Raw genomic sequence first — 26,799 nt, 5'->3', positions numbered from 1 at the left:
AGTTTACCTGGGCATCCCTGCTCCACCCACCTGACCACTTTGGGCCGGTGCCCATTTTCTCCTTGGCCTCTGGTACCCCAGGCCCACAGGGCTCTGAAGCAGAGCTGTGACCTCTCTAGCTGTAAATAAGACTTGGTGGGGAAGTGGCCTTCAGGGTCAGCTGGAGTGTGGTGTGACAAGGGGGCTAAGGACAAAGGGCCTTACAGCCAAGAAGACTACCCAGCTGCCAGGCTCTGGCTGAGCCTCAGTGGTCTACAGAGGAGGCTGCACTTGCATCGGCCAGGGTGTCCGGGAGGAGGAGCCAGGACTTGTGAGGGCGAAGGGGTTCTGCTCCCCTTGGCTGCCGTTTTCCTCTTACACCAAGGCCCAGAGGAGTGAGAGCTCTTTGTCCAAACTCCAGGGCCTGTGCCGGCTCTCCTGGCATCTTCCAGCACTCGTTTTGGGGCCATTTTAGTCCAGTCCAAATCCCTTAACCCCGGAATCCCATCCTGAACATAAAAATGAAAAAAAGAAAATCTTTCTTTTCTTAAGTTTTTCCTTTTTTTATTATTAATTAATTAATTAGTTTATTTATTTATTTATGGCTGTGCTGCATGGCTTGTGGGATTTCAGTTCCCCGACCAGGGATTGAACCCAGGCCACAGCAGTGAAAGTGCCGGATCCTAACCACTAGACCACCAGGGAACTCCCCTGCCTTCTTTTCACGTGGGTTCCAGATTTGGGAAGAGGAAGGAGTGAAGTGGGGGGAGAGTGGACAGTTTTGCATTTGAGTCCCAAAGAACAACTGCACAAAGATAGAATTTGAGGCTTCTGTGGACAACTCACTTGATGTTAGTTTTGATTTTGCTTGTTCTTGAAAAGGTTTACTATAAACACAGTGACTGGTCGGGGGTGACAAGCCACTCCTCTTCATTGGTCACACCTCTCCTGGGATGGTCACTTCAGTTTAGGGCACCACAGTGTTGTTGTTTTTTTTTTTTTTTTAACTTCAGATTTTTTTAAGTCATGTTCCGTGAGGTATGAATTACGTACAGTAAAATTTATCCTTTTTGGTGTATAGTTCGATGAGTTTTGATGAACACATTGGTTATTTAACCACTTCCACAATTAAGATTAGAACAAATCCTCCACCCTGAAGAATTCCCTTCTGTGACTTTGTAGTCAGCCTTTCTTCCCTCTACCCCCAGGCCCTGGCAACCATGGATCTCTCTTCTGCCTCTGTAGTTTTGCCTTTTCCCAAACGTCGTGTAAATGGAAACATATGGTGTGTGGCCTTTTGAGTCTGGTTTCTTCCACTCAGCATAGTGCATTCACGAGTCCCTGTTCCCCTTACCCTCGTGTGTACAGGAGTTTGTATGATAGTGCCTTTTTGTTGCTGAGAAGTATTCCGTTGTCTGAATATAACACTGTCGTTTATTCATTCAGCAGCTGCTATAAACAGTTGTGTGCTAGCTTTTGTGTGAACATAAATTTTCATTTCTTTTGTGTAAATATACAGGAGTGGGATTACTGGGTAGTATGGTAACTGCATGTTTAACTTTATAAAAGACTGTCAAAGTGTTTTCTGCAGTGGCTGTATGATTTCATATTCCCACCAGCAGTGTTTGAGAATTCCAGTTTCAGGCATTTGGTGTTGTCACTTTTTTAAATTTTAGCTCTTCTGGTAGTGATAAAGGGATTTGGCAGTTGTTTTCAAATACTTGCATGTCTGTTGTTTAGAAGAAGAATTACAGTTGTACCTTGTGGCCTTTGTTTTTTTTTTTTTTTGGCTGCGTCGGGTCTTCGTTGCTGCGCTCGGGCTTTCTCTAGTTGCAGCGAGCTGGGGCTACTCTTCGTTGCAGTGTGTGGGCTTCTCATTGTGGTGGCTTCTCATTGTGGAGCACGGGCTCTAGTTACGTGGGCTTCACTAGTTGCAGCACGCGGGCTCAGTAGTTGTGGCTCGCAGGCTCAGTAGTTGTGGTGTACAGGCTTAGTTGCTCTGCGGCCTGTGGGATGTTCTGGGACCAGGGACTGAACCTGTGTCCCCTGCCTCGACAGGCGGATTCTTAACCACTGCACCACCAGGGAAGTCCCTACCTCATGGCCTTGGGGGGGGTAGATAGATCTAGGGTCAGTGGGAGAAATACAGATTTTAACTCAGTACATAGAATAATTACCTGGGGAGAGATTAGATGGGCTTTGCTGTGAAGTAGTGAGCTCCCTCACTGTGCAGGAGTTCAAACAATCTTGGTAGCTATTTAGGGGATTCTGGCAACCATTTTCTTGAAAGGACTGCATCATCTTGAAAATGTTTTTCAACCCTGAGATGCAAGTAAAAGAGAAAAACTTTATTTTTAATTGAATGGATATGGAAAGGGTTTTCTGCAACACTTGCTGTTATTTTGGAACTTCCTGGCTTAGCACATGTTGGGATTTTTCTTGAGGCCCCCTGTGGCCCTCCTCTGCCCTCTGCCCTTCTTATTGTGAAAGGACAGGGGTATCCAGGCAGCAGTTTCCCTAAGTCAACCTGCTATTTGATGGATTCACAGGCCTGGATGGCCTCACTTTTTGTGTGTTTCGTGTATGCTCAAGCCTTTGGGGCAGGGGAAGGGAAGCAGGAGGCCAATCCTGTCGGGAGGCCGTGCAGGGTAGTGGACGAGGCCCTGGGTCTGGAGGTGAAGCCGGATTTGCGTGGGTATCCACCGGCTTCCCAGCTGTGCAGTTTTGCTAGATGTCAGTTTCTCACTCGGTGATCACAGCACGTATCTGGGAGGGTACCGTGGGTATTAATGAAGTGAGAACCCAGGTGCGTTTAACACAGAACCCAGCGCGTAGGCTGTGCTCAGCAAATGACAGCACTCACGTCCCTGTGTGTGTGATCGGCTGCCCCCAGGTCCTACCAGCTGCAGAGCCAGGGGCCTCATCCTGCTGGAGACAGGCAGGAGGCGGTGGCTCTGTGTGGTGACAGGTCTGATGACCCCTACTTCTGTCCTGCTGCTGCTTCTCTCTCCAGCCTCCGCAAAAGCCAAGGGCTACATTTTTCTGTTGCTTCATTTTTAAAATGGGGTGGAAATTCTTTATCTCCCTGGAGGCAGATTGCTGGGCCTGGTGGTGCTTTTCAGTTCTGAAATTGAGATCTGATGTTTCTCTGATACTTACTGAACTTGACCGCAGGTCAAGTCATTCTCAGAGCATGGTCTGGTGTCCCTGAGGTCCTTTCATGGAGCCAGTGAGGTCAGAACTGTTTTCATAATGATCCTGAGATGTTACTTGCTTTTTGCACTCTCGTCCTCACACAGACTCTACTGTAGAGAGGAGTTTTCTACAGGTTCCATCCACGGTGTGTGATGTTGCACAGATGTGACTCTGGCTGTCTTTATTAAGCCAGATGTCAAACTGCATTACGCAGATGCAAAGCCATGCCCTTCTTTTCTCTGTGTTTTTTGTTTTGTGGTAGAAAGTGTAGTTAATTTTTCATGAAAAATCTTAATGTGACTATATAACGGGTTTGGTTATTTTAAAATTAGTAAATATTTTAAAATACCTTTTTAGTTTTAATTTCTAATCTGGTAGATATTGTTAGATATAACCCCTATAAGCAAAAGCTCTTTGGAGTCCTCAGTCATTTTTAAGAGTGTAAAGAGGCCCTAAAATCAAACCATTTGAGAACTTTTAGGTTGAGGCCTCGGGCACTGGGGTCAGGCAGAAGGCACTCCATACACCATGCTGTCTTTTACTGGCTTGGTGACCTGGACCCATTATTTAAGGTTTTGTTTCCTGATCTGTAAAATGGGAATAACAACAGTATCTTCCTTAAGGGGATGGAATGGGATGATGTGTGAAAAGCATCTCATAAACTGCCAGGCATGGAGTGAGTGCTACTCATGGTTGTCTTTGGGAGGCCTCAAGGCACAGCAGCAGAGAGCATGTGCTCCGAATTGGGTGCCTGGGCTCTCATCCAGGGCACCACTTGCTGTCTGTGGAAGTTTAAGTTGATTCCTTAAGCTTGCTGGGCCTCAGTTTTCTCACCTGTAAAATGGAGATGATAATATTCTTACCACCTCTGGGATTGTTGGGAAGGTTAAATTAATGCCTGGGGCATCTGTGTTGTGTGCTGTTGTGTGGTTGGTTGTGACTGTTTACATTGAAATCCTTCTTTTCTGGGTGCTTGTTGGGTCTGTTCATCCCACTGTCTTGGGTTTGTCAGTCCTCCACAGATCATGTCCCTCCCCCCCACCCCCCCGGGGCTGGTTAGATGCAGAGTTTTAGTTGTAGGCCTCTCCAGAAGGGGGTGTCAGGCACGTGTCCAGAGGAAGCCCCACGTGTCAGACAGCCGGGTAAGTTAGTGCAAATCAGATGGCCATCATAGAACTAGAGCTCATGGAAGTGCCTTCATTTGCCAAAGAGGAAGACGTTACACAGCCGCACAGAGCTGTAACCAGCCTGTTTTCCAAAACTCCTGGGGGCGGGGGTAAGGATCCAGGATCTTTGGGGAAAGGCGAGGGAAGGCTTTTCAGGCTGTGGACTAGAACCCATGGAGGGAGGGAGATGCTTGTGGGAAATGGTGATCCTGGGCCCCACCTTAAAGAACATTTTGGCTGCAGAGGTCTGGCCTGAGCACAGGAATCCCGGTTGTCACGGAGGTGCTGGCTTTAAAATAACATGCGTTTCGAGGGGTACTAGATTCAGTGGTTGGTGTACCAACATTGGATAACACTGAGCTGGGAGCTCGAGTCTCCTGCCTCAGACCATGGTCTAGCTTGTCACCCACAGTGTCGAATTCTCCGTCCTCCCTGCCACTCCTGGAAGATGCGAGGCCACACCTGAGTGCCTGTCTTGGGGGACACTTGGTTTGCACAAGCAAATCAGCCAACAACGGTCTGCTGCGGGGCAGCAGGATGACACAGAGTCAGAAGATGTTCGTCTTGCCTTTTACACGTTACAGGGCTACTGGGGAGACAGATACTGTGTCCCTGGGGTGAGTCAGCCTCTGGATCACATCCATAAACTGGGATGACTTCTGTGGGTTACTCTGACCCCACTGAGGATCTCTGAGGGTTAGAGGGCTCAGGGGAACACATGGGCGGAGTTAACTATAAAAGCACCATGGATTTGTCTCTTTTTCTGGGACATTTGAGTGAGGTGCATACTTCCTAGAAGCAGATTGGGATCTCGTCAGAGGTGCTGGTGGTGGCCACTGTTCCTTGGTAATAGCATAAGGCATGCGATTCCCTTCAGGACATGTCTAGTCCTAGGGACAAGTGATGAGGGCCTGGTGTGGGCTGGTCAGTTAGAGGTCCTGGGACTTACCTGCACCCCATCCCACTTACCTTGGCCATAGGCGGCTCTCCCTGTAGCCCCTCCAAGCTGCACACCTGGGCTGGTTGAGCAGGTGCTTTAGGCAGTCGGGCAGCTTAGAAGAGGGAACTGTGTGGAGTGTCCAGCCCTGATCAGGGGAAGACAGGACACGGCCCTTGGGCCTGGCTTTGGAGCTGGCTGCCTCTGTCCTCTGCCAGCTTCTCTGGGAAGCTGTAACTGTGTCTTCCTCTTCAGGCCGTGCCTTCCACCGTGCTCAGGCTGGCCTCTCCGTGCCCAGGGGTGGGTGACAGCTGGTGTTAGCAGAGCAGGCAAGGATGCAAAGATCAGGGCCAAAACAGTTCCATCCTGGAGGTGCCAAAGCTAGGTTGGAGGGAGAGAGGGGGACCTCAGGGTCCTCAGCCAGGGCCAAGGTAGTGGGTGCTGGAGCCAGACTGCCTGGGCTCTGGTCCCAGCTGTGCCTCTTACACTCTGACTTGGTGGTGTCCTCTGGGAAAGGGGGATGTAACAGGACCCACCTGGTAGGGTGATCGTGAGGAGCGAATGCAAGCTGAGAGCCCAGAACAGCGCCTGGCTGCTGGTGGGGGCCATGTGAACACGAGTTCTCTTTGTCACCTTCCTCCTGCAGGCACCACCGGGAAGGCGCCGTCCCCACCGCCGCTGCTCACTGATCGGCAAGTGAATGAGAAGGTGGAGAACCTCTCCATTCAGCTGCGGCTGATGACCCGGGAGAGGAATGAGCTGCGGAAGCGCCTGGCCTTCGCCACCCACGGGACCACCTTCGACAAGAGGTGGCGACCGTGCCCCTCCCCCGCTGGCCCGATGGACAGGGTCACCACCCTGATGCCATGGCACCCCCTGCCCCGAGGCGTACCCTTAGCTCCTGAGAGCCCTGCTGCCTGCCCGAGTGTCCTTCCCGCCACCTGCCCGTGTAGACCTGGATGCGGGGAGCGGGGCGGAGGCTTGTTATGCTTCCTCCAGATCAAAATCGGAGTCTATGGCCTGAATCACACAACTTGGGGATTGAGCAGTGTGCGTGGGTGTGTCCATCCTACACTTGGCTCCTGGCACTTGCGTGCTCTTGCGTGCGTGTGCGTGTGTGTGTGTGGACCGGCCTCACCGCCTTTGTACTGGCCTTGCAGATGGTCATTTGGTGAGTGGTCTGGGCAGCAGCTGGAGGCTCCTGGTCCCACTTTGGTGCCTCCTCCCTGGTTGGTTGGATGGCCTTGGCCTTGTCACCAGCCCTTTCCCAGTCCTCTCTGCCTTCCAGCCCTGGAGACAATATGCTTCTCTCTCTGTCCCCTGTTTGCTGCTGTGTGCAGCCCCTGCCCTAATAGAGATAGTCAGTCACCCTGTTGCTGAGCCTTTGACTGGTCTGTCCGTGGACAAGGGCACCGCTGTCTCCTGGATACCCCGGCCTACTTCATTGTTGAGTGGATCTTTATGTGCTTTGTAAACACGTTAGTTGTTTCCTGCCACGTGTGTTTTAGAAAGGGTTGGTCCCACCTGGCTTTTTTGTTATTTTGAAGAAAACTTTTGACGACTTCTTTTGTTGGGATTGAGAGGTAGATACCAGGGAAGGGTTGGGGAGGTGCTGGCAGGGGTTCTGAGGGGAGCAGCAGCAGGGCTGGTTTAAGCGCTTTCCTTCAGGAGCATCAGGGGTATGTGCCTCATCCTGGGGAGGATTTTTCTGGGGTGACGTCGAGGCTCAAAGCCTGCTCCTAGAGGTCGCTTTTATGAGGATGTGTCTCTCAGACAGACAGCTCGAGGGCAGGGCAAGTGAAGACAGTGTGCGAGTGTGTGCCGTCCACATCTGCTTTCATGCCACCAAGGCAGAGTAGTGGCTGCACAGAGACTGGCCCTTTACAGGGAAAGGTTGCTGAAGCCTGCTCTAGGGCAGGGATTCCCAGGCTTGAGCTTGCACCAGGGTCACCTGCAGGGCTTGTTAGAGCACGGATGGCTGGCCATTCCTCCCTCCCTCCTGAGTGTCCAATTTTGGAGGTTGGGGGCTGGCCTGAGAATTTGCATTTCTAACAAGTTCCCAGGTGACTACAGTGCTGCAGGTCTGGGGACTCCTGGTCCTGGCCACTTTTCTCAATCTTGGCTGCACATTGGAATCCCTTGGGGAGCTGAAAAATCTCCATGTCTGAGTCCTACCCTCAGGGATGCTGACGTAATTGGTCTGGGCCTTGTCTATTCGTTATGTACCCAAGACTGAGAATCTCCGCTGTGAGGAGAGGAGGAGCTTCATCCCAGGGACTGCTGGGCCCACTGCGTGCAGGCCTGGCGTGTGGCCTCCCGGGGGCTCCCAGAGAACAGGAGCACCTTCCCAGCTCTCCAGGCCCACGCAGGGAGTTCAGCAATCAAGGCCCTCCATCCTGGGGATTCGGATTCTGTTGGTCTGGCTGCGGCCAGGACACCTGGGCTCAGCAGGCACTGGGGGTGGCGGAGGGGGCGTTGGTGGTGGTGGTATGCAGGAGACCAGTGTTCGGGAACTGCTGGGCTGGAGTGACCTAGGACGTGGCTTCCCAGGGAAAGACATTCTTGTGATTGTGATCCCGGGGCCAGTGTTCACTGGGCTGTTTGCCGTCTGGGCCAGGCCCTACCACAGGCTGAATCCGGACTACGAGAGGCTGAAGATCCAGTGTGTGCGGGCCATGTCAGACCTGCAGAGCCTGCAGAACCAGCACACCAACGCCCTGAAGAGGTGCGAGGAGGTGGCCAAGGAGACCGACTTCTACCAGTGAGTGGGGCCTGCCTGGCCAGGGTTCCCAGCGTGCAAGGAACCGCTGCTTCTTGCCGGTCTTCAGTTCTGGACCTGGAGCCTGGGGTTCTGGTCCCATCCTGCCTCTGCCACATAGCAAGCGGTGGGCCTTAAGCACGTGGGTTTGTGGCTTTGGGCCTCAGTTTTCCATACCATCCATTGCCAGCTTCAGAAGCACGGCTGGTAGGAAAGTGGTTGAATGTGCGAGACGGTAGGCCAGGCAGGTCACTGTGGACCTCTGGGTCCCTGCTGGGGCTCCACTGCCACAGGAGAGGCAGATGCGGCATGTTCCCCTTTGGTCTCCTGGTGCCCCCCTGAGGGCATTTGCCTGCCCACCTGCTGACATTTGCCCAGGCCTCAGCACTTGGAGGTGCCAGGTCCATGCCAGGTAGGGGCTTATCTCCTTTCCTTGGCCTTCGCATGTGTGCCATTGTGGTGTCAGGCTCTTAAAAAAATAGTTTGGGTCTTCCTGGCATGTGGCTGACAGCAGGCTGTGGCCTGCCTCTGCACGCTGCTGACCTGTCTGGTGTGTTGGGGGTCCGAGGACCTGGAGGGGGTGCTGGTGCCTCGGGTGGGAGTTGGAGGCTGGCCGGGCTTACTGTGCCACATGGGATTTCAGCACGCTCCACAGCCGGCTCCTGAGCGACCAGACCCAGCTGAAGGATGATGTGGACATGTTGAGGCGGGAGAACGGACAGCTGCTACGGGAACGTAACCTGCTCCAGCAGTCGTGGGAGGACATGAAGCGGCTCCACGAGGAGGACCAGAAGGAGATCGGTGACCTCCGGGCCCAGCAGCAGCAGGTAGAACCGGGCTGGGCGGCGGGGGGTGGACCAGACCCAGGTCAGGCATTCACCCACTCACCATCCATTTACCAACACCCCGCCCCCCGCAACACACACACCTACCATCTCATCTACCCACCCGCCCACCCACCCACCCTCCCACCTACCTACCTACTGTCTACCCGCCTACCGCCCACCATCCACACAGTCATCTACCCGCCTACCGCCCACCATCCACATAGTCATCTACCCGCCTACCACCCACCATCCATCCATGCATCTGTCCCCTTATCCACCTACTCATCTGCCACCCATCCGTTCCCCACCCACTGTCCGTCTACTTGCTGACCTACACACACCCATCTTATCCACCCACCCGTGTGTCCATGTGATTACTTAGCAAGTATTTTTGGTGTCAGCCTTCTGTGAGGCATCGGGCCATCTGTGAGCAAACACTCAACCCTTGTTTTCCTGGACTCTGCAATCCAAGGGGGGATACAGATGTTAATCAAATAACCATACATATTCTGTATCGTTATGAATATCGCAAGGGCTACCAAGGAGGAGGTTCTATGTGGTATGTGTGCTGTGTCACAGGAATTCGACTTAGTCTGGGAGCTTTGGGCATCTATACCTTCTTTCCTTTGTATGGATTGTGTGAGATTACAGATGGAAAGAAACTTGCAAATATTAAAATCCTGTGCAAATACAAGATGGTAACAGTTACCATCGTTATTTTGGGATGAGAGTATGTCCTGCTGCCCGTGCTGCTCTCTGCGTTCGAAGTTAGTTTCTTCACTTTGCTCAGCTCTTGTTTCACGTTGACAGCAGTGCATGAGGAGCAGGCCAGTCAGAACACCGCTTCCTGTGGATGATGTAGGCCAGGGCCTCTTCTCTCGTAGCTTATGGTCTGGAACTGCCTGGGCTGCCCAGGGACGTGGCAGGGACTGACGATGCTCTGTGTCCATAGATGGTTGGACGTTTGGTGTTGGAAGACAGGCCCAGGCAGAGGCAGGGTGTACTGCTAGCATTGTAGCATGGGTCCAATTAAGCAGAGCACCTTCCCCCTCAGAAACATTTATGGTTCCCCAGTTAAAGCAGGACCGTTGGGGCTTGATTGACACAAAGCCAGTATATAACAATCTGAACTCACCTGGTAATTTAGCATGATGTTGCCTTTGTTGCTTTTGTTTTCATTTACAGTTAAAATTTTTTAAATTGTGAGATTATTGCAAACTTACAGAAGAGTTTCAAATACAGTACAAAGAATTTTTCTCCTGTATCATTCAAGAATAAGTTGCCAACCTGATGCCCCGTCACCCCTGAACATGTAAATGTGTACTTCTTGCAAACAGGGATATTCTCCTGTATAACAGTGACAGTGACACATCAGGAATTAACGTTGATATGTACTACTGTCTAATCGTCAGACCCGGGTCAAGTTTTGCCAGTTTTCTCAATAATGTCTTTAATAGGAAAATGATCCCATTCAGAATAACTCACTGCATTTAGTTGTCCAGTCTCTTTGGTCTCCTTCAGTCTGGAACAGTTCCTCAGGCTGTGACCTGCATGACCTTGATGTTTTGGAAGATTACAGGCTAGTTATTTTCTAGGTTGTCCCTCAGCCTGGATTTGTTGGATCCCCATGGTTGGGTGAGTTTTTGCATCTTAGGCAGGAATGTCACAGAAGTGATGCTGCCTTTTTCTCATTGCATCCTGTTGATTGAGACTTGGCTGGATACGACTTACTACTAATGATGTTCACTTTGATCATTTGACTAAAGTGGTGTCTCTAGGCTTCTTCTCCACTGTAGCGATACTTGTTTTCCCTTTATACACCCCCATACATACACACACACTCATGGTTTCCTGTTTTACTCAGTGGGTTGTATACCACTGTGGCCACGGGGAGCCCCTTCAAGCTTGCTTGTCTGTCTTTTTGACATGACCCCTGATTCCTTGAGCACTTTCTTGATTTCTGGCAGAAGAAGATGTTCCAGGTTCATTTTCTAATTTCCCTGCCCTAGTCCTGGAAATCAAACACTTCTCCTAGGAGTCCTCATTCCTTTTAGTGGAAAATGGTATTTAGAAGCATGATCTGAGTGCTGGGTGTAGTTGATGTACTCATTGCTCCTGGGGTGTAATGGCTCCAGGCCCTCTTAGTGGACAGAATAAGGAATATCTGAGTACACTGCCACCGCCCCTCCCAGCCCCTCGCCACCACACCCACTCACTCATACCTATTTCCATGTGTCTCTCCCTCTTCCTAATATATTTATACCTTCAATATGTAATATGTATATTGAAAACCATGAGTTCACACTGACATTTCCAGTTCCAGTCCAGTACTACAATATAACAGGGTTCATTCTTGTTTTCTTCCTTTCCATTTTTGTAACTCCATTTCCTAGTAGTGAGAAACCTGATTCTGAATATTCTTAATCTCTTTACTTGGTCGGTCTCCCGGGAGTACCTGCCTGACTTCCCCACTGCCGCCTCCCTCCCACGCCATCCCCCCATTCTGACCTGTAGTGGGACCCCCCATGCACCTATGCAGGGCCCCTCCTCATCCCATGCAGGCTCCGATGGTCACTCTGGGGCACCCCTTGCCCAATGGAGCCTCCTGCCCTACTCTGCCTTACCAAATGGCTGTAAGTTTAAATAGTTCAAAAAGGGGAAGGGAGATGAACAATACAATAACTGAAATGAAAACTACACTAGAAGGAATCAATAGCAGAATAACTGAGGCAGAAGAACGCATAAGTGACCTGGAAGACAGAATGGTGGAATTCACTGCTGCAGAACAGAATAAAGAAAAAAGAATGAAGAGAAATGAAGACAGCCTAAGAGACCTCTGGGACAACATTAAATGCGCAATATTCTCATTATAGGGGTCCCAGCAGGAGAAGAGAGAGAGAAAGGACCCGAGAAAATATTTGAAGAGATTATGGTCGAAAACTTCCCTAACATGGGAAAGGAAATAGCCACCCAAGTCCAGGAAGCATAGAGAGTCCCATACAGGATAAACCCAAGGAGAAACACGCTGAGACACATAGTAATCAAATAGGCAAAAATTAAAGACAAAAATTATTGAAAGTAGCAAGGGAGAAATGGCAAATAACATACAAGGGAACTCCTATAAGGTTAACAGCTGATTTCTCAGCAGAAACTGTACAAGCCAGAAGGGAGTGGCATGATATACTTAAAGCGATGAAAGGGAAGAACCTACAACCAAGATTACTCTACCCGGCAAGGATCTCATTCAGATTCGATGGAGAAATGAAAAACTTGACAAGCAAAAGCTAAGAGAATTCAGCACCACCAGACCAGCTCTACAACAAATGCTAAAGGAACTTCTCTAAGTGGGAAACACAAGAGAAGAAAAGGACCTACAAAAACAAACCCAAAACAATTAAGAAAATGGTCATAGGAACATAACATGTCAATAATTACCTTAAACATGAATGGATTAAATGCTCCCACCAAAAGACACAGGCTCGCTGAATGGATACAAAAACAAGACCCATATGTATGCTGTCTACAAGAGACCCACTTCAGACCTAGGGACACATACAGACTGAAAGTGAGGGGATGGAAAAAGATATTCCGTGCAAATGGAAATCAGAAGAAAGCTGGAGTAGCAATACTCATATCAGATAAAATAGACTTTAAAATAAAGAATGTTACAAGAGACAAGGAAGGACACTACAATAATGATCAAGGGATCAATCCAAGAAGAAGATGTAACAATTATAAGTATATATGCACCCAACATAGGAGCACCTCAATACATAAGGCAAGAGCTAACAGCTATAAAAGAGGAAATCGACAGTAACACAATAATAGTGGGGGACTTTTAACACCTCACTTACACCAATGGACAGATCATCCAAACAGAAAATTAATAAGGAAACATAAGCTTTAAATGACACAATAGACCAGATAGATTTAATTGATATTTATAGGACATTCCATCCAAAACCAGCAGATTACACTTTCTTCTCAAGTGCACAGAGAACATTCTCCAGGATAGATCACATCTTGGGTCACAAATCAAGCCTGAGTAGATTGAAGAAAATTGAAATCATATCAAGCATCTTTTCTGACCACAATGCTACGAGATTAGAAATGAATTACAGGGAAAGAAACCATGAAGAAACACAAACACATGGAGGCGAAACAGTACATTACTAAATAACCAATAGATCACTGAAGAAATCAAAGAGGAGATCAAAAAATACTTAGAGACAAATGACAATGAAAACACGATGATCCAAAACCTACGGGATGCAGCAAAAGCAGTTCTAAGAGGGAAGTTTATAGCTATACAAGCCTACCTCAAGAAACAAGAAAAATCTCAAATAAATGATCTAACCTTACACCTAAAGGAACTAGAGAAAGAAGAACAAACAAAACCCAAAGTTAGCAGAAGGAAAGAAATCATAAAGATTAGAAATAAATGAAACAGAAACAAAGAAAACAGTAGCAAAGATCAATAAAACTAAAAGCTGGTTCTTTGAGAAGGTAAACAAAATTGATAAACCATTAGCCAGACTCATCAAGAAACAAAGGGAGAGGACTCAAATCAATAAAATTAGAAATGAAAAAGGAGAAGTTATAACAGACACTGCAGAAATACAAAGCATCCTAAGAGACTACTGTAAGCAACTCTGTGCCAATAAAATGGACAACCTGGAAGAAATGGACAAATTCTTAGGAAGGTATAACCTTCCATGACTGAACCAGGAAGAAATAGAAAATATGAACAGACCAATCACAAGTAATGAAATTGAAACTGTGATTAAAAATCTTCTAAGAAACAAAAGTCCAGGACCAGGTGGCTTCACAGGTGAATTCTATCAAACATTTAGAGAAGAGCTAACACCCATCCTTCTCAAACTCTTCCAAAAAATTGCAGAGGAAGGAACACTCCCAAACTCATTCTATGAGGCCACCATCACCCTAAAAGGAAAACCAGACAAAGATGGTACAAAAAAAGAAAATTACAGACCAATATCACTGATAAATATAGATGCAAAACTCCTCAACAAACTACTAGCAAACAGAATCCAACAACACATTAAAAGGATCATACACCATGATCAAGTGGGATTTATCCCAGGGATGCAAGGATTCTTCAGTATATGCAAATCAATCAATGTGATACACCATATTAACAAATTGAAAGATAGGAACCATATGATCATCTCAATAGATGCAGAAAAAGCTTTTGACAAAATTCAACACCCATTTTATGATAAAAACTCTCCAGAAAGTGGGCACAGAGGGAACCTACCTCAACATAATAAAGGCCATATATGACAAACCCACAGCCAACATTGTCCTCAGTGGTGAAAAACTGAAAGCATTTCCTCTAAGATCAGGAACAAGACAAGGATGTCCACTCTCGCCACTATTATTCAACATAGTTTTGGAAGTCCTAGCCACGGCACTCAGAGAAGAAGAAAAAGAAATAAAAGTAATACAAATGGGAAAAGAAGAAGTAAAACTGTCACTGTTTGCAGATGACATGATACTATACATAGAGAATCCTAAAGATGCCAAGCAGAAAACTACTAAGAGCTAATCAATGAATTTGGTAAAGTTGCAGGATACAAAATCAATGCACAGAAATCTCTTGAATTCCTGTATACTAAATGATGAAAAATCTGAAAGCAAAATTAAGGAAACACTCCCATTTACCATTGCAACAAAAAGAATAAAATACCTAGGAATAAACCTACTTAGGGAGGCAAAAGACCTTTATGCAGAAAACTGTGAGACACTGATGAAAGAAATTAAAGATGATACCAACAGATGGAGAGATACACTGTGTTCTTGGATTAGAAGAATCAATATTGTGAAAATGACTATCCTACCCAAAGCAATCTACAGATTCAATCCAATCCCTATCAAATTACCAATGGCATTTTTGACAGAACTAGAACAAAAAATCTTAAAATTTGTATGGAGACACAAAAGACCCCGAATAGCCAAAGCAGTCTTGAGGGAAAAAAGTGGAGCGTGAGGAATCAGACTCCCTGACTTCAGACTATACTACAAAGCTACAGTAATCAAGACAATATGGTACTGGCACAAAAACAGAAATATAGATCAGTGGAACAGGATAGAAAGCCCAGAGGTAAACCCACGCACCTATGGTCAACTAATCTATGACAAAGGAAGCAAGGATATACAGTGGAGAAAAGACAGCCTCTTCAGTAAGTGGTGCTGGGAAAACTGGACAGCTACATGTAAAAGAATGGAATTAGAACATTCCCTAACACCATACACAGAAATAAACTCAAAATGGATTAGAGACCTAAGTGTAAGACCGGACACTTAAAAAAAAACTCTTAGAGGAAAACATAGGAAGAACACTCTTTGACATAAATCACAGCAATATCTTTTCTGATCCACCTCCTAGAGTAATGGAAATAATAGCAAAAATAAACAAATGGGACCAAATGAAACTTAGCTTTTTTTGCACAGCAAAGGAAACCATAAACAAGACGAAAAGACACCCCTCAGAATGGGGGAAACTATTTGCAAACGAATCAACGGACAAGGGATTAATCTCCAAAATATATATAAACAGCTCTTGCAGCTCAATATTAAAAAAACAAACAACCCAATCCAAAAATGGACAGAAGACCTAAATAGACATTTCTCCAAAGAAGACATACACATGACCAAGAAGCACATGAAAAGCTGCTCAACATCACTAATTATTAGAGAAATGCAAATCAAAACTACAATGAGGTATCACCTCACACCAGTCAGAATGGCCATCATCAAAAAATCCACAAACAACAAATGCTGGAGAGGGTGTGGAGAAAAGGCAACCCTCTCGCACTGTTGGAGGGAATGTAAATTGATACAGCCACTATGGAGAACAGTATGGAGGTTCCTTAAAAAACTAAAAGTAGAATTTCCATATGACCCAGCGATCCCACTACTGGGCGTATACCCAGAGAAAACCATAATTCAAAAAGACACATGCCCCCCAATGTTCATGGCAGCACTGTTTACAATAGCCAGGTCATGGAAACAACCTAAATGCCCATCGAGAGACGAATGGATAAAGAAGATGTGGTACATATACACAATGGAATATTAGCCATAAAAAGGAACAAAAGTGGGTCATTTGTAGAGACGTGGATGGATCTAGAGACTGTCATACGGAGTGAAGCAAGTCAGAAAGAGAACAACAAATATCGTATATTAACGCATATATGTGGAACCTAGAAAAATGGTACAGATGAACCGGTTCATCACAGTGTTTGGCAGAAATTGAGACACAGATGTAGAGAACAAACGTATGGACACCAAGGGGGGAAAGCGGCAGCAGGTGGGGGTGGTGGTGGTGGTGTGATGAATTGGGCGATTGGGATCGACATGTATACACTGATGTGTATAAAATGGATGACTAATAAGAACGTGCTGTATAAAGAAATAAATAAAATTCAAAAATTAAAAATAATTATGCATTTTGTAACAATAAAAGAATCAAACAATACAGATATTTAAAAAATAAAAGAATTTTTCGTGTAGTCTCACTCCACGGAAATAACTAACCGTAGCTGTGTTACTTCGAAAAGTTTGAGATTTATATCTGTACTCATAGAACCCTTTATATCTTGTTAACGTATTTGAGAAAATGGAATTGCACCGTTCCTTTTGTTGCTAACGTTGTTTTTTTTGCTGAATATGTCACATGCATCTTTCTATTTCAATACAGATTCTCCTTCCTTGTTTTTAACTGCTGCAGAGTATTGAGTTACATAGGGGCATCATCATTGATTTAACCAGTCTCCTATTGACTGACCCTTGGACTAGTTTCAGTATTTTCCCATTATAAACTATGTTCTGTTGAAAAATTTGTTTCTGTGCCTTATTTTGTTTCTCTGATATTTGTTGAAGCCTTATGTGGAGTACACAGTCCAGGCTCCGTGCAGGCCGCTAAGCTGGATACACTTGGAGATCCCTGGCGTCTTGTCCGCGAGCCCTCTGATTAGGGGGCTTGGTTGTGTGGGGGAAGTCTGGTGGTGGGCGTGGGTAGGCCTGGCCCAGCGGTGGTAACGGGAAGGTTCCTGGAAGGGGAGGTGAGTGCAGGCCAGGGCAGCAGGAGTCCGGCTGGGGCAGAAAGCCCTGCAGCACAGCAGGGGCGTCCGCAGCCTACCTGCTGCACTGTCTCAGAGAAGCAACTCTCACTCTCCACCTTCCTCTCCTCCGCCCTTTAACCTTCCAGCCCTGGAGGGGGCGGCGCGGGGGCGGTGCTCTGGGAGCATTGCTTGAAGGATGAAGTGAGGCACCAAGGAGAAAGTGCTGGACCTGCATTTCTTCTGGGGGTGGTGGAAATGTTCTGCGGTTAGACAGTGGCAGTTGCTGCACAGCTTTGTGGATTCACGACCTTGTGAATATTCCAAAAACCATTGAATTGTGCACTTTAAAGGGTGAATTATATGGTATGTGATTTATATCTCAAAATAAAAGGCTCCAGTTACCACTTTGTCATAAAAAACCAAAAACCTGCCCTCTTGAGGCATGATGTTTTATTGCCTCCCATTCTCTGACTTCCCTCAGGACCCAAACAGCTTGTATGCGCGTCCAGGCCAAGATGATGGCCTGCTGGGCCCCGCTTCCCGTCCCCCCACAAGTGACCTGGGAAGGCTTTCTCCCCAGTGCTTCCATCTCCCTCCTCGTCTCCTTTTCCTATAGTGCTGACCCTTGGGGGGGTAGTTGATTACAGTGGTCAGTGACTTTCCCCGGTTCTCTTCAGCTGGACCAGTGCCCCTTAGCAAGTGGCCTGGGGGCCACCTCAGGCCCCCCCACCAAGGAGAGGAAGGCCCAGTGCCTCGGGTGGGGGTGAGGGGTGAGGGGTGTGTCTGAGCTGCCAGGCCACCTGCTCTCCCCAGCCAGGGCCTTAGCATTTTCACCAGGTCTGGGACGGGTGCTGGGCTGTGAAAAGCTCAGGTCTTGGGTAGGGCAACAGCCGAGAAAGCAGGGCACATGGGGGTGGCCACAGGTCTCCTCCCTGCAGGCCCTGGGGCCAAAGGTTGACCTCACTGGACAAGGCCGGTTTTGTTGCCTGGTTCCTCCCACGCCTTGTTAACTTGAAGAGGCCCTTGCGGGGGTAAATGGTGCTGTTTGACTTGCATGTTTGCTTGAGGGATTTGTGGGCTCCCAGCCTTCTACATGATTTATCTCGGAGGAAATGAGGCAGCTGTGTGGGAGGGCACCGTGGGCCTGGGGCCTGGGACCTCTCCCTCTCCAGAGCAGCAGACAGGTGGTTTTTCTCATGTGTTTGCATGTGTGCGAGCATGCGTGTGTGCGTGCGTGCGTGTGTGTGTGTGGCCGAGGGGAGCATGGTATGGCAGTTCCATCTCCGGGGGACCGCAGTCACAATGCACCATCTGGATGCCCAAGTGTTCCGGGGCGGAGATGGCCAAGCCTTGGTGGGGGAGCAACGTAGAGGGTAGTTTTGCATCTCCTTTCTTTACAATAATGCATATTCTTTGGTTAAAAAACAAAAAACTTCAACAACAGTGAAGTCACCCACCCCCACCTCAGCCCTGGTGTCACTCCCTGGAGGTGACTGACCTCTCTGAACCACTTGGGATATTTCCTTGTGGACATTTGCTATGTCATACTTAACACACAAAGTTTTGTTTTTATTTTCTGCCACCTGCCTTTTTTTTTTTTTTTAACTGTGCAGTATATCATGGGTCTCCTTGTATTTTCTGTAAATTTGGAGCATACAACAAGATATTTCATAGTTTAGTTGTCAGTAATTTATTAACCCCATCCTGTGTGTGTTGGGAATCTTGGTAGTCTGCACTTTTTCCCGTTACAAATTATTTTTTGATGGGCACCCTTACACATGTCCTTATGTTCCTTTGTGCATGTTTTTCTGAAGTTTGTTTCTTAAAAGGTACAGTTGCCAGGTTCAAAACAGTGCTTTTCTTTTTTTAAAAAAATAGTTTCTGCCAATTTATTTGGGAAACTTAAGGCTCCAGGAAAGTTCCCTCTCCTCCTTCTGGCCCTGTCACCTGTCTTTTTTTTGTGGTACGCGGGCCTCTCACCGCCGTGGCCTCTCCCGTTGCGGAGCACAGGCTCCGGACGCGCAGGCCCAGCCGCCACGGCCCACAGGCCCAGCCGCTCCGCGGCACGCGGGATCCTCCCGGACCGGGGCACGAACCCGTGCCCCCCGCATCAGCAGGCGGACTCCCAACCACTGAGCCACCAGGGAAGCCCCCTGTCACCTGTTTTTAAATATACGCTTTTCTTTGGTGATTCAGGAAAGTTAACTTCTTTTCTCAGATAACCCAAGAAAGGGGTTTCTTAATCTTCAAAGAGCTTGGCTCTCAGAGAAGCCCAGAGTGTTTCTGACCAGTGTGGAGCAGGATATAAGGACGGCTTTGTTCTTGGCTTCCCTGAGGGGAGCAGCTCAGGCTGTAGCTGTCTTGGTGTGTGGATGGGACCAGACCCTGGGTTTGCACCTCCCCTGGGTCACTTTCACCCCCTCCTCACAGGCCGGAGGAGAGTCCTCTCTACAGACTGCTGCCTGCATGAGCTGAGAAGTTTATCACCTTTTTCGTTGTAGAATGCTGAGCCAGATGTCCATATGCTGTCTCTCAGACCACTGTTAGCCTTAGCTGGGAAGCTAAACATTTGACTGTTAGTGTGCGTGCACCTAACTGTCTACCAAGAACACAATCTTGTAAGAGTAAGAAGGAAAATTGTAGACTGATAGGATAGTTTTTCAAATTCTCTGGAGCTAACTGTGACTGTGGTTTTCCCAAATTTCTTCAGAGGCTTTTGATTACATTAGCACAGGCATGATTCTCAGCCCTGCTTGTAGAGAAAAGTTGAGAAGTATTAGGGGCCCCATGAGCCTCTGAATATCCGGGTGCTGTCATATGGGAAAGAGACTGTTCTTGTGACTCCAGGGCTAGGACGAGAGGTTAGGAGTTGAGGAAAATGGATAGCTCATAATAAGCAAGGCCTTCTCATGCAGAGCTTTCACCTGTGGAATGGGCAGCTGAGACAGCACAGGGTATCAGTCTGATCTCCCCAGGGTCATCTCTCCTGATCCCGGATCCTGCTGTGTTAGCAGGGCTGGGTTGGGCATCAGAAAGGATCCCAACCTTTCTGATTTTGTTTCTGGGTTTGTTCTGGGATTTTCTCTGATTGACCCTGTCTCACTGGGAAATTGTGACCCATCCTGGCAGCAGATTCACTCTGCCCTCAGTTGCCTCTGGACTGTCATACAGACCCCATCCCAAGCACCTCACGGTTGGGGCATTTGGGGGCTATTTCCCAGGGAAAGAGGCCAAACCGCAGTGTTGACTCCAGATTCTGTTGTGGACCAGTGCAGGTGGGCTCTGCTGGGCCAGTGCCCAGAACAGGGTTTTTCTTTGCATTGTTTCAAGGCAGTCTTTAAAATTAGGTTTTATTTTATTAATATGTGGGGTGATATTTAATTTATATTTTATTAAGTTTTTTTAAAAAAATTGATGTATAACTGACATGTAACATTGTATTAGTTTCAGGTGTACTATATTACGATTTGATATTTGTATACATTGTGAAATGATCACCACAGTAAGTCCAGTTAACATACATCAACTTATATAGTTACACATTTTTTTTCTTGTGATGAGAGCTAATTTGTTTCTTCTTCTTCTTTTTAAAAATATTTATTTATTTATTTATTTGGCTGCTCCGGGCCGGGTCTTAGTTGCGGCATGCGGGATCAAACCGAGGCCCCCCTGAACTGGGAGCATGGAGTCTTAACCCGTGGACCACCAGGGAAGTCCCAGAGCTAGTTTGTTTCTTGAATGAAGCTTGGAAGGCTGGACAACTGTGGGAGTGCATTTGGCTGTCTACTCAGGCCTGCCACCTTGTGGGAAACTCTGGGAATGGCAGCAGTGCTTTTGTTCTGTAGTAAGCCACACGGGGCTCTTTTGGAGCCTTGGGCTTCTCACCTGGCTTGGAGATGTTTAGAGAATAAAACATTTGGAGTGATTTTTAATTGGAATGTTTGAGGTACTGCCCACAAGACAGGGCAGTCTGGCCTAGAAGCTGGTTCTTTTCCAGATGTGACCCTGAAGGCAGGAGAGCTCTCCACTGGCGTTGTGTGTCCTGGGCATGTGTGGGCACGTCCTTGTGGGATGCCCTTCTCACCTCTCAGTGGTGGGCACTGTGTCAGCTGATGTCCTTGCTGTCCTCCAACCCTCATTGTCTGCACCTGGACAAATTCAGGGGTCCTCAGTTTGTCCTGCACTTGGGGACCCAGTTCTCCTTTGTCTTGTAATTTATGGAAAAGAATAATGTTATATCTCTATCTTGCAACATATACAAAAATATATTCCAATAGTTTAAATGAATAGTTTAAAGATTTAAATGTGAAAAGTAAAACTAACACTTTTTAGAAAAACTAATGAGAGAGAGTATCCTCATGATCTCAAGGTAGGAAGGAAAGAATTTCTTAAGTAAAACAGCCAAACCACAAACCATAAAGGAAATGATTGATAGATTTTACCACATTAAAGCGTGAAATTTTAGTAACAAAGGGCACTCAAGAAAATTTTAAAACCACATATTGGGAAAAGATATTTTTAATGAATATAACTGGAAAAGGATCAGTACCTGGAATTTAAAAATAAGTCCTGCAGAAAGAAAGGAAGGGAGAGGAGGCGGGGGGAGGGAGGGGCAGGTGGGGAAGGAAGGAGGAAAGGAAAATAAAGGATATGGACAGGCAATTCATAGAAGAGAAAGTGTATAGTCAATAAACATAAGGAGAGTTGCTCTGTCTTTCTAGAAATCAGGAAAGCAAGTTTTTAAAAAAAGAGATCTTATTTTTTGTCCATGAGACTGGCAGTACTTAAAAAAGAAATCTGATTGTTTCACGATAGCCAAGAGGTGGAAGCATCCCAAGTATCCTTTGATGAATGAATGGATAAGCAAAATGCAGTACATATATACAATGGAATATTTTTCATCTTTAAGAAGGAAGGAAATTCTGTCACATACTGCAGCCTGGATGAACCGTGAGGACATTATGCTAAATGAAGTCAGTCAGTCACAAAAAGATAAATACTGTAGGATTCCATTTATATGATTCTATTTGTAAATACTGTATATACCTCTAGAGTAGTTGTATTCATAGAAAACAAAGTAGGAGGCTGGCTGCCAGGGGCTGGGGGTGGGGGAACAGCTAATTGTTTAGTGGGGACAGAGTTTCAGTTTTGCAAGATGAAAAAGTTCTAGAGGTTGGTTGCACAACAATGTGAATATACATAACGCTACAGAAATGTATACTTCAGAGGTTGAAGAAGGCTAAGACAGTTTTGTGTTATGTGTATTTTATCACAAGTAAAAACTAAAAGAAAAACCTGACCATATGAAACCTTGGTGAGGATGTGTTGACGACAGTAACTTTCAGAACTCCTGCCCACAGGTGGTGAGATATAAATTGGGATAGCCACCCTGGAGAGCAATTTGCTATCATCCAATCAGCGGGGAAAAGTCCGTATTCTGATCCTTAGCTCTACTTCAAGGTGTCCACCCTAGAGGGGAATCTCACTGGTGTGGGAGAGGAGACGTGTACAGGGTTCACAAGAGTATCATTTATAACAGCAAAAAAAATGGAGACGATGTAAATAAACATCCATCCACCAGAACGAGAATGTGTGATGCAGGCATAGAGAACAGACTTGTGGTTGCTAAGGGGGAGGGGTGTGTGGGAGGGGTGGATTGGGAGTTTGGAACTAGCAGAAGCAAACTAGTATAAATAGAATGGATAAACAACAAGGTCCTACTGTAGAGCACAGGGAACTATATTCAATATCCCGTGATAAACCATAAAGGAAAACAATATAAAAAAGAGTATATATATATATATAGAGCTGAATCACTGTTGTATAGCAGAAATTAACAGAATGTTGTAAATCAACTATACTTCCATTTAAAAAGATCTATCCACAGTACAAAATAGATAACCAACAAGGGTCTACTGTATAGCACAGGGAACTATACTCAATATCTTATGATAACCTATAATGGGAAAGAATCTAAAAAAGAATATATATATATATATATATATATATATATAACTGAATCACTTTGCTGTACACCTGAAAGTAACACAACACTGTAAGTCAACTATATTTCAGTAAACATTGAAAACAAATCTAGACACGAACACCGTGTGACGTACTCCTGCAGTGAAGCACTAGCTGCACGACTGACTAAGCCTCAGAAGCAGCGTGGACTAGAAGGAAGCACGCGTAACACCATTAGGAAGTTCCATGAGGACAGAAGCAGTATAAGTAAAATATCGTGCATGGTGATGGTTGACAGCACGTTTAGGGGAGCAATTCCGGAGGGGAGAGAGGGGCACTAGACAAGAGAAGGCTGTATTGGGGGCTTTGGCTAAGCACCTGTACTATTTTATATCTTTGGAAAGCACTTTAAGACATGCGACAAGGTAAAGTCGGCCCTCTGTATCCGTGGGTTCCACGTCTGAGGATTCAACCAACCAGGGATCGGGGGAAAAAAAAAATCCAGAAAGTCTGAAAGAGCAAACCTTGAATTTGCCTTGCTGACGGCTATTTACATAGCGTGTTTGTTGTATTGGGTATTATAAGTAATCTAGAGATGATTTAAAGTATAGGGAGGATGTGCATAGTTCGTATGTAAGTACTACACCATGTTATATGAGGGATGTGAGCATTCATGGATTTTGGTATCCGTGGGGAGTCCTGGAACCGGTCTTTAAGATGAGAGCTAAGTGGTGGGTACTTAAAATTCTGTTACCTTATTTGCTGTGCTTTGCTGTATGTTTGGAAGATATTGCATTGTGTCTTTAAGAAGACTTTAAATGATCGAGTGAGGCTAAGTCAGTGGTTTTCTGACTATTTCTCAGCATGCAGTCCTGATCTGCAACAGTGACGCATTTTTGTAAAAAGGTGAAGATTTTAACTGCCCGAGGCACCTGTGTACCACTTTTTTTTTTTTTTTTTTTTTTTGCGGTACGCGGGCCTCTCACTGTTGTGGCCTCTCCCGTTGCGGAGCACAGGCTCCGGACGCGCAGACTCAGCGGCCATGGCTCACGGGCCCAGCAGCTCCGTGGCATGTGGGATCTTCCTGGACTGGGGCATGAACCCGTGTCCCCTGCATCGGCAGGCGGACTCTCAACCACTGCACCACCAGGGAAGCCCATGTGTACCACTTCTTAAAGTGAGTTTTGTAGTTTGGTGTCCTCGTAAGATTTCCTTTGAAGGAAAGAGTTTTGCCTTAAAAAAAAAAAAAAGAAAAGAAAAGAAAAGGAAAAAGACTAAAAGCCCTGAATGAGCTGATTTCTGAGATTCCCTTTTTCCCCATTAATCTATAGTCCTAGGAGCTAATGTCTCAGGGGAATGAACTCACTTTCCTTGTCTCTAAAAGATTCTGACATTTGAATTAGCTCTTTCCTGTTAATCATATTTATTGAGGGCTCACCCTCCCTCCACAGGGAATATTCAGTAGTTCCAGGTTCTGGTTCTCTGGGCTGCAAAGATCTTCTGATAACTCAGGGTCCATGTTGGATGAGCCAGGTGATTCCTGGACTGTTGGACCTGGAACGGTTAAGCAAGCCTTTCTGGCTCAGTCGTGTCATGGTGGGGGGCGGTGCTCAGGAGATGTGAGCCCTCAGCCCAAGGGCTCAGATCCCCTGAGGTGCTTAGCAGAAGTCAGCAGGCCCTGACCACCTCTTAACACATCTTGTATTTTGTTCTGTAGAGCAGCATCCTGAGTGAGCATTAGTACCCCCTGTAATTCAGAGTAGAAAGCTCTCTTGCTTAAACCCTCCCATGGTTCCCATCTCACTCAGGATACAGTCTTTGCTGTGAGCCTTGAAATTGTGCCCAATTCTCTGGCCTTTTTTTTTTAAAATCTGCACTCTTAACCTTATACTTTAAAAAAATATATATATTTATTTAATAATTTGGTTGTGCCAGGTCTTAGTTGCGGCAGGCGGGCTCCTTAGTTGTGGCCGTGGGCTCCTTAGTTGCGGCATGCCTGTGAGATCTAATTCCCTGACCAGCGATCGAACCCGCGCCCCCTGCATTGGGAGCGCGCAGCCTTAACCACTGCTTTCTGGCCATTTTTTTGAATCCACTTCTCCTTGTTCACTGGGTTCCAGTCACTCCTCCCTGCCCTCCTGTTTGTGCCTAGAACATGGCTGGTGATTCCTGCCTCAAGGCTTTGCACTTGCTCACTCCTCTGCCTGATGTGCTCTTGGCTGCTGGTCTTCGTTTGCACCCAAGCTCAGAAGTCACCTTCTTAGAAAGGCCTCCTCAGGCTATGGACTCTCTCACAAGCTACTCTGCTGCCCAGAAGTCTCTCTCCAGCTCGTTATCCTGTTTAATTTTTTACTTCCTTGACAGCTCTTATTATGCTCTCAAGTTATTTTATTTGGTCAATTTCTCTATCTACCGATATCTGTCTCTGTGTGTTTGTATCGTCCCATCAGGATAAGAGGTCCGCAGGCCACAGTCATTGTGTCTGTCCAGCATCACCAGCATTTAGAACAGGGCTAGAATATATTAGGTACTTGTGTCGGGGATCCTCAGCATCACCCTCAGGTTTGGTGATTTTCTAGAAGGACTCACAGGACTTAGCATATAATCCTACTCACAGCTAAAATTTATTTCAGCAAAAGGAAACAAAGCAAAATCAGCAAAGGGAAGAGGTGCATGGTGTGAAGTCCAGAGGAAATCAGGTGCTAGGTTCCAAGAGTCCTCCCGCTGTGGAGTCTCACAGGACAGACTTAGTTCCCCCAGTACCAAATCGTGACAACACGTGTGAAATGTAGCCAGGGAAGCCCATGAGATACTCTCTGCCCAGGGTTTTTACTGGGAGCTGGCCACGTAGGAACCCCCTGCTTAGCATGCTCTGAAATTTCAGACTCCCATAAGAAAGCAGGTGCTGAGCCTAAAACACACTGTTCATCCAGTCCAGGCGTGGGGAGCCCTTCCTCTCACTCGGTAAAGTTTTATATCAGTCCAGGGAACTGCTTACTGTTCACGTTCCCAGACGCCAGCTAAGGGTCAACTTGCAAGCAGGCCTTTCTGAGGATGGAAGTCTCAGGCCTGCTATGGTGACTCTTTCCTGTACACTACTTAAGAAATGTTTGTGAACGAATGAATCAACTCAGTGCGACTGCAGGGCCTGTGGAATCAGACCTCAAGACTCCTGAAGGCCAGAGAGTGTGACCTCCCCTCCCTTGTCAACAATCCTTCCCCCGGACAGATGGAGGCGAATTTGTCCTTCCTCCTGCCCTCAGACCTTTGGTAATCGTGACTCTCTGGTCGCCAGGTGTTGAAGCACAACGGGTCATCAGAAATTCTCAACAAGCTGTACGACACAGCCATGGACAAGCTGGAGGTGGTTAAGAAGGACTATGACGCCCTGCGGAAGAGGTATAGTGAGAAAGTCGCCGTCCACAGCTCGGACCTGAGCCGCCTGGAGCAGCTAGAGGAGGAGAACCAGCGCCTTCTGAAGCAGACGGAGATGCTGACCCAGCAGAGGGACACGGCCATCCAGCTGCAGCACCAGTGTGCCCTCTCCCTGAGGAGGTAGGAACCTAGGCCATCAAGGAGCGGAGCGAGCTGGCCTGTCTCTTGCACTCAGAGAATGGTCAGAGGGCCAAAGCATCCTCTCTGCCAGGGGCCACTCTCCTTTATGGGCTTGTGTATGCAAGGCTCTCCGCCACTTTCTGGGGGTTAAAAAAAAAAAAGCATAAGCAATTGAACTTTTTCAATCAAAAATTACTTATGTCCGGGAAACATTTTCCTGACACTGTCTTGGCACTTGTGCTCCTTTCTTCCATCTGAGCGACTCGAGCGTGTTCTGACCATCCTGTTTCTCAGGTCACCCCACAAGCCTCTCCCCTCTATGTCAGTCACC

At 46.9% G+C, this 26,799-nt stretch overlaps 1 protein-coding gene across 3 annotated transcripts in view; it reads left to right on the top strand.

The window, feature by feature from the left end:
• The window catches only part of DLG5 (discs large MAGUK scaffold protein 5), a 122,196-nt gene that overhangs the window by 54,196 nt on the left and 41,201 nt on the right, over positions 1 to 26,799 (top strand). For 2 of the 3 annotated variants that reach the window (XM_082634677.1, XM_082634676.1), the window contains exons 3-6: positions 5,924 to 6,086; positions 7,895 to 8,038; positions 8,679 to 8,862; positions 26,209 to 26,468. In XM_082634677.1, the coding sequence (XP_082490803.1) occupies positions 5,924 to 6,086; positions 7,895 to 8,038; positions 8,679 to 8,862; positions 26,209 to 26,468 (751 nt within the window). Of the gene's footprint in view, positions 1 to 4,854; positions 4,958 to 5,923; positions 6,087 to 7,894; positions 8,039 to 8,678; positions 8,863 to 26,208; positions 26,469 to 26,799 lie in introns of those variants that run through there. The other variant, XM_082634678.1, reaches the window with a different exon arrangement.

This window comes from Mesoplodon mirus, assembly GCF_964341445.2.
Source record: "Mesoplodon mirus genome assembly, chromosome: 2".
NCBI lineage: Eukaryota > Metazoa > Chordata > Mammalia > Artiodactyla > Ziphiidae > Mesoplodon > Mesoplodon mirus.
The sequence above is the reverse complement of the archived record's forward strand: the minus strand, read 5'-3'. Positions and strand labels throughout refer to the sequence as shown.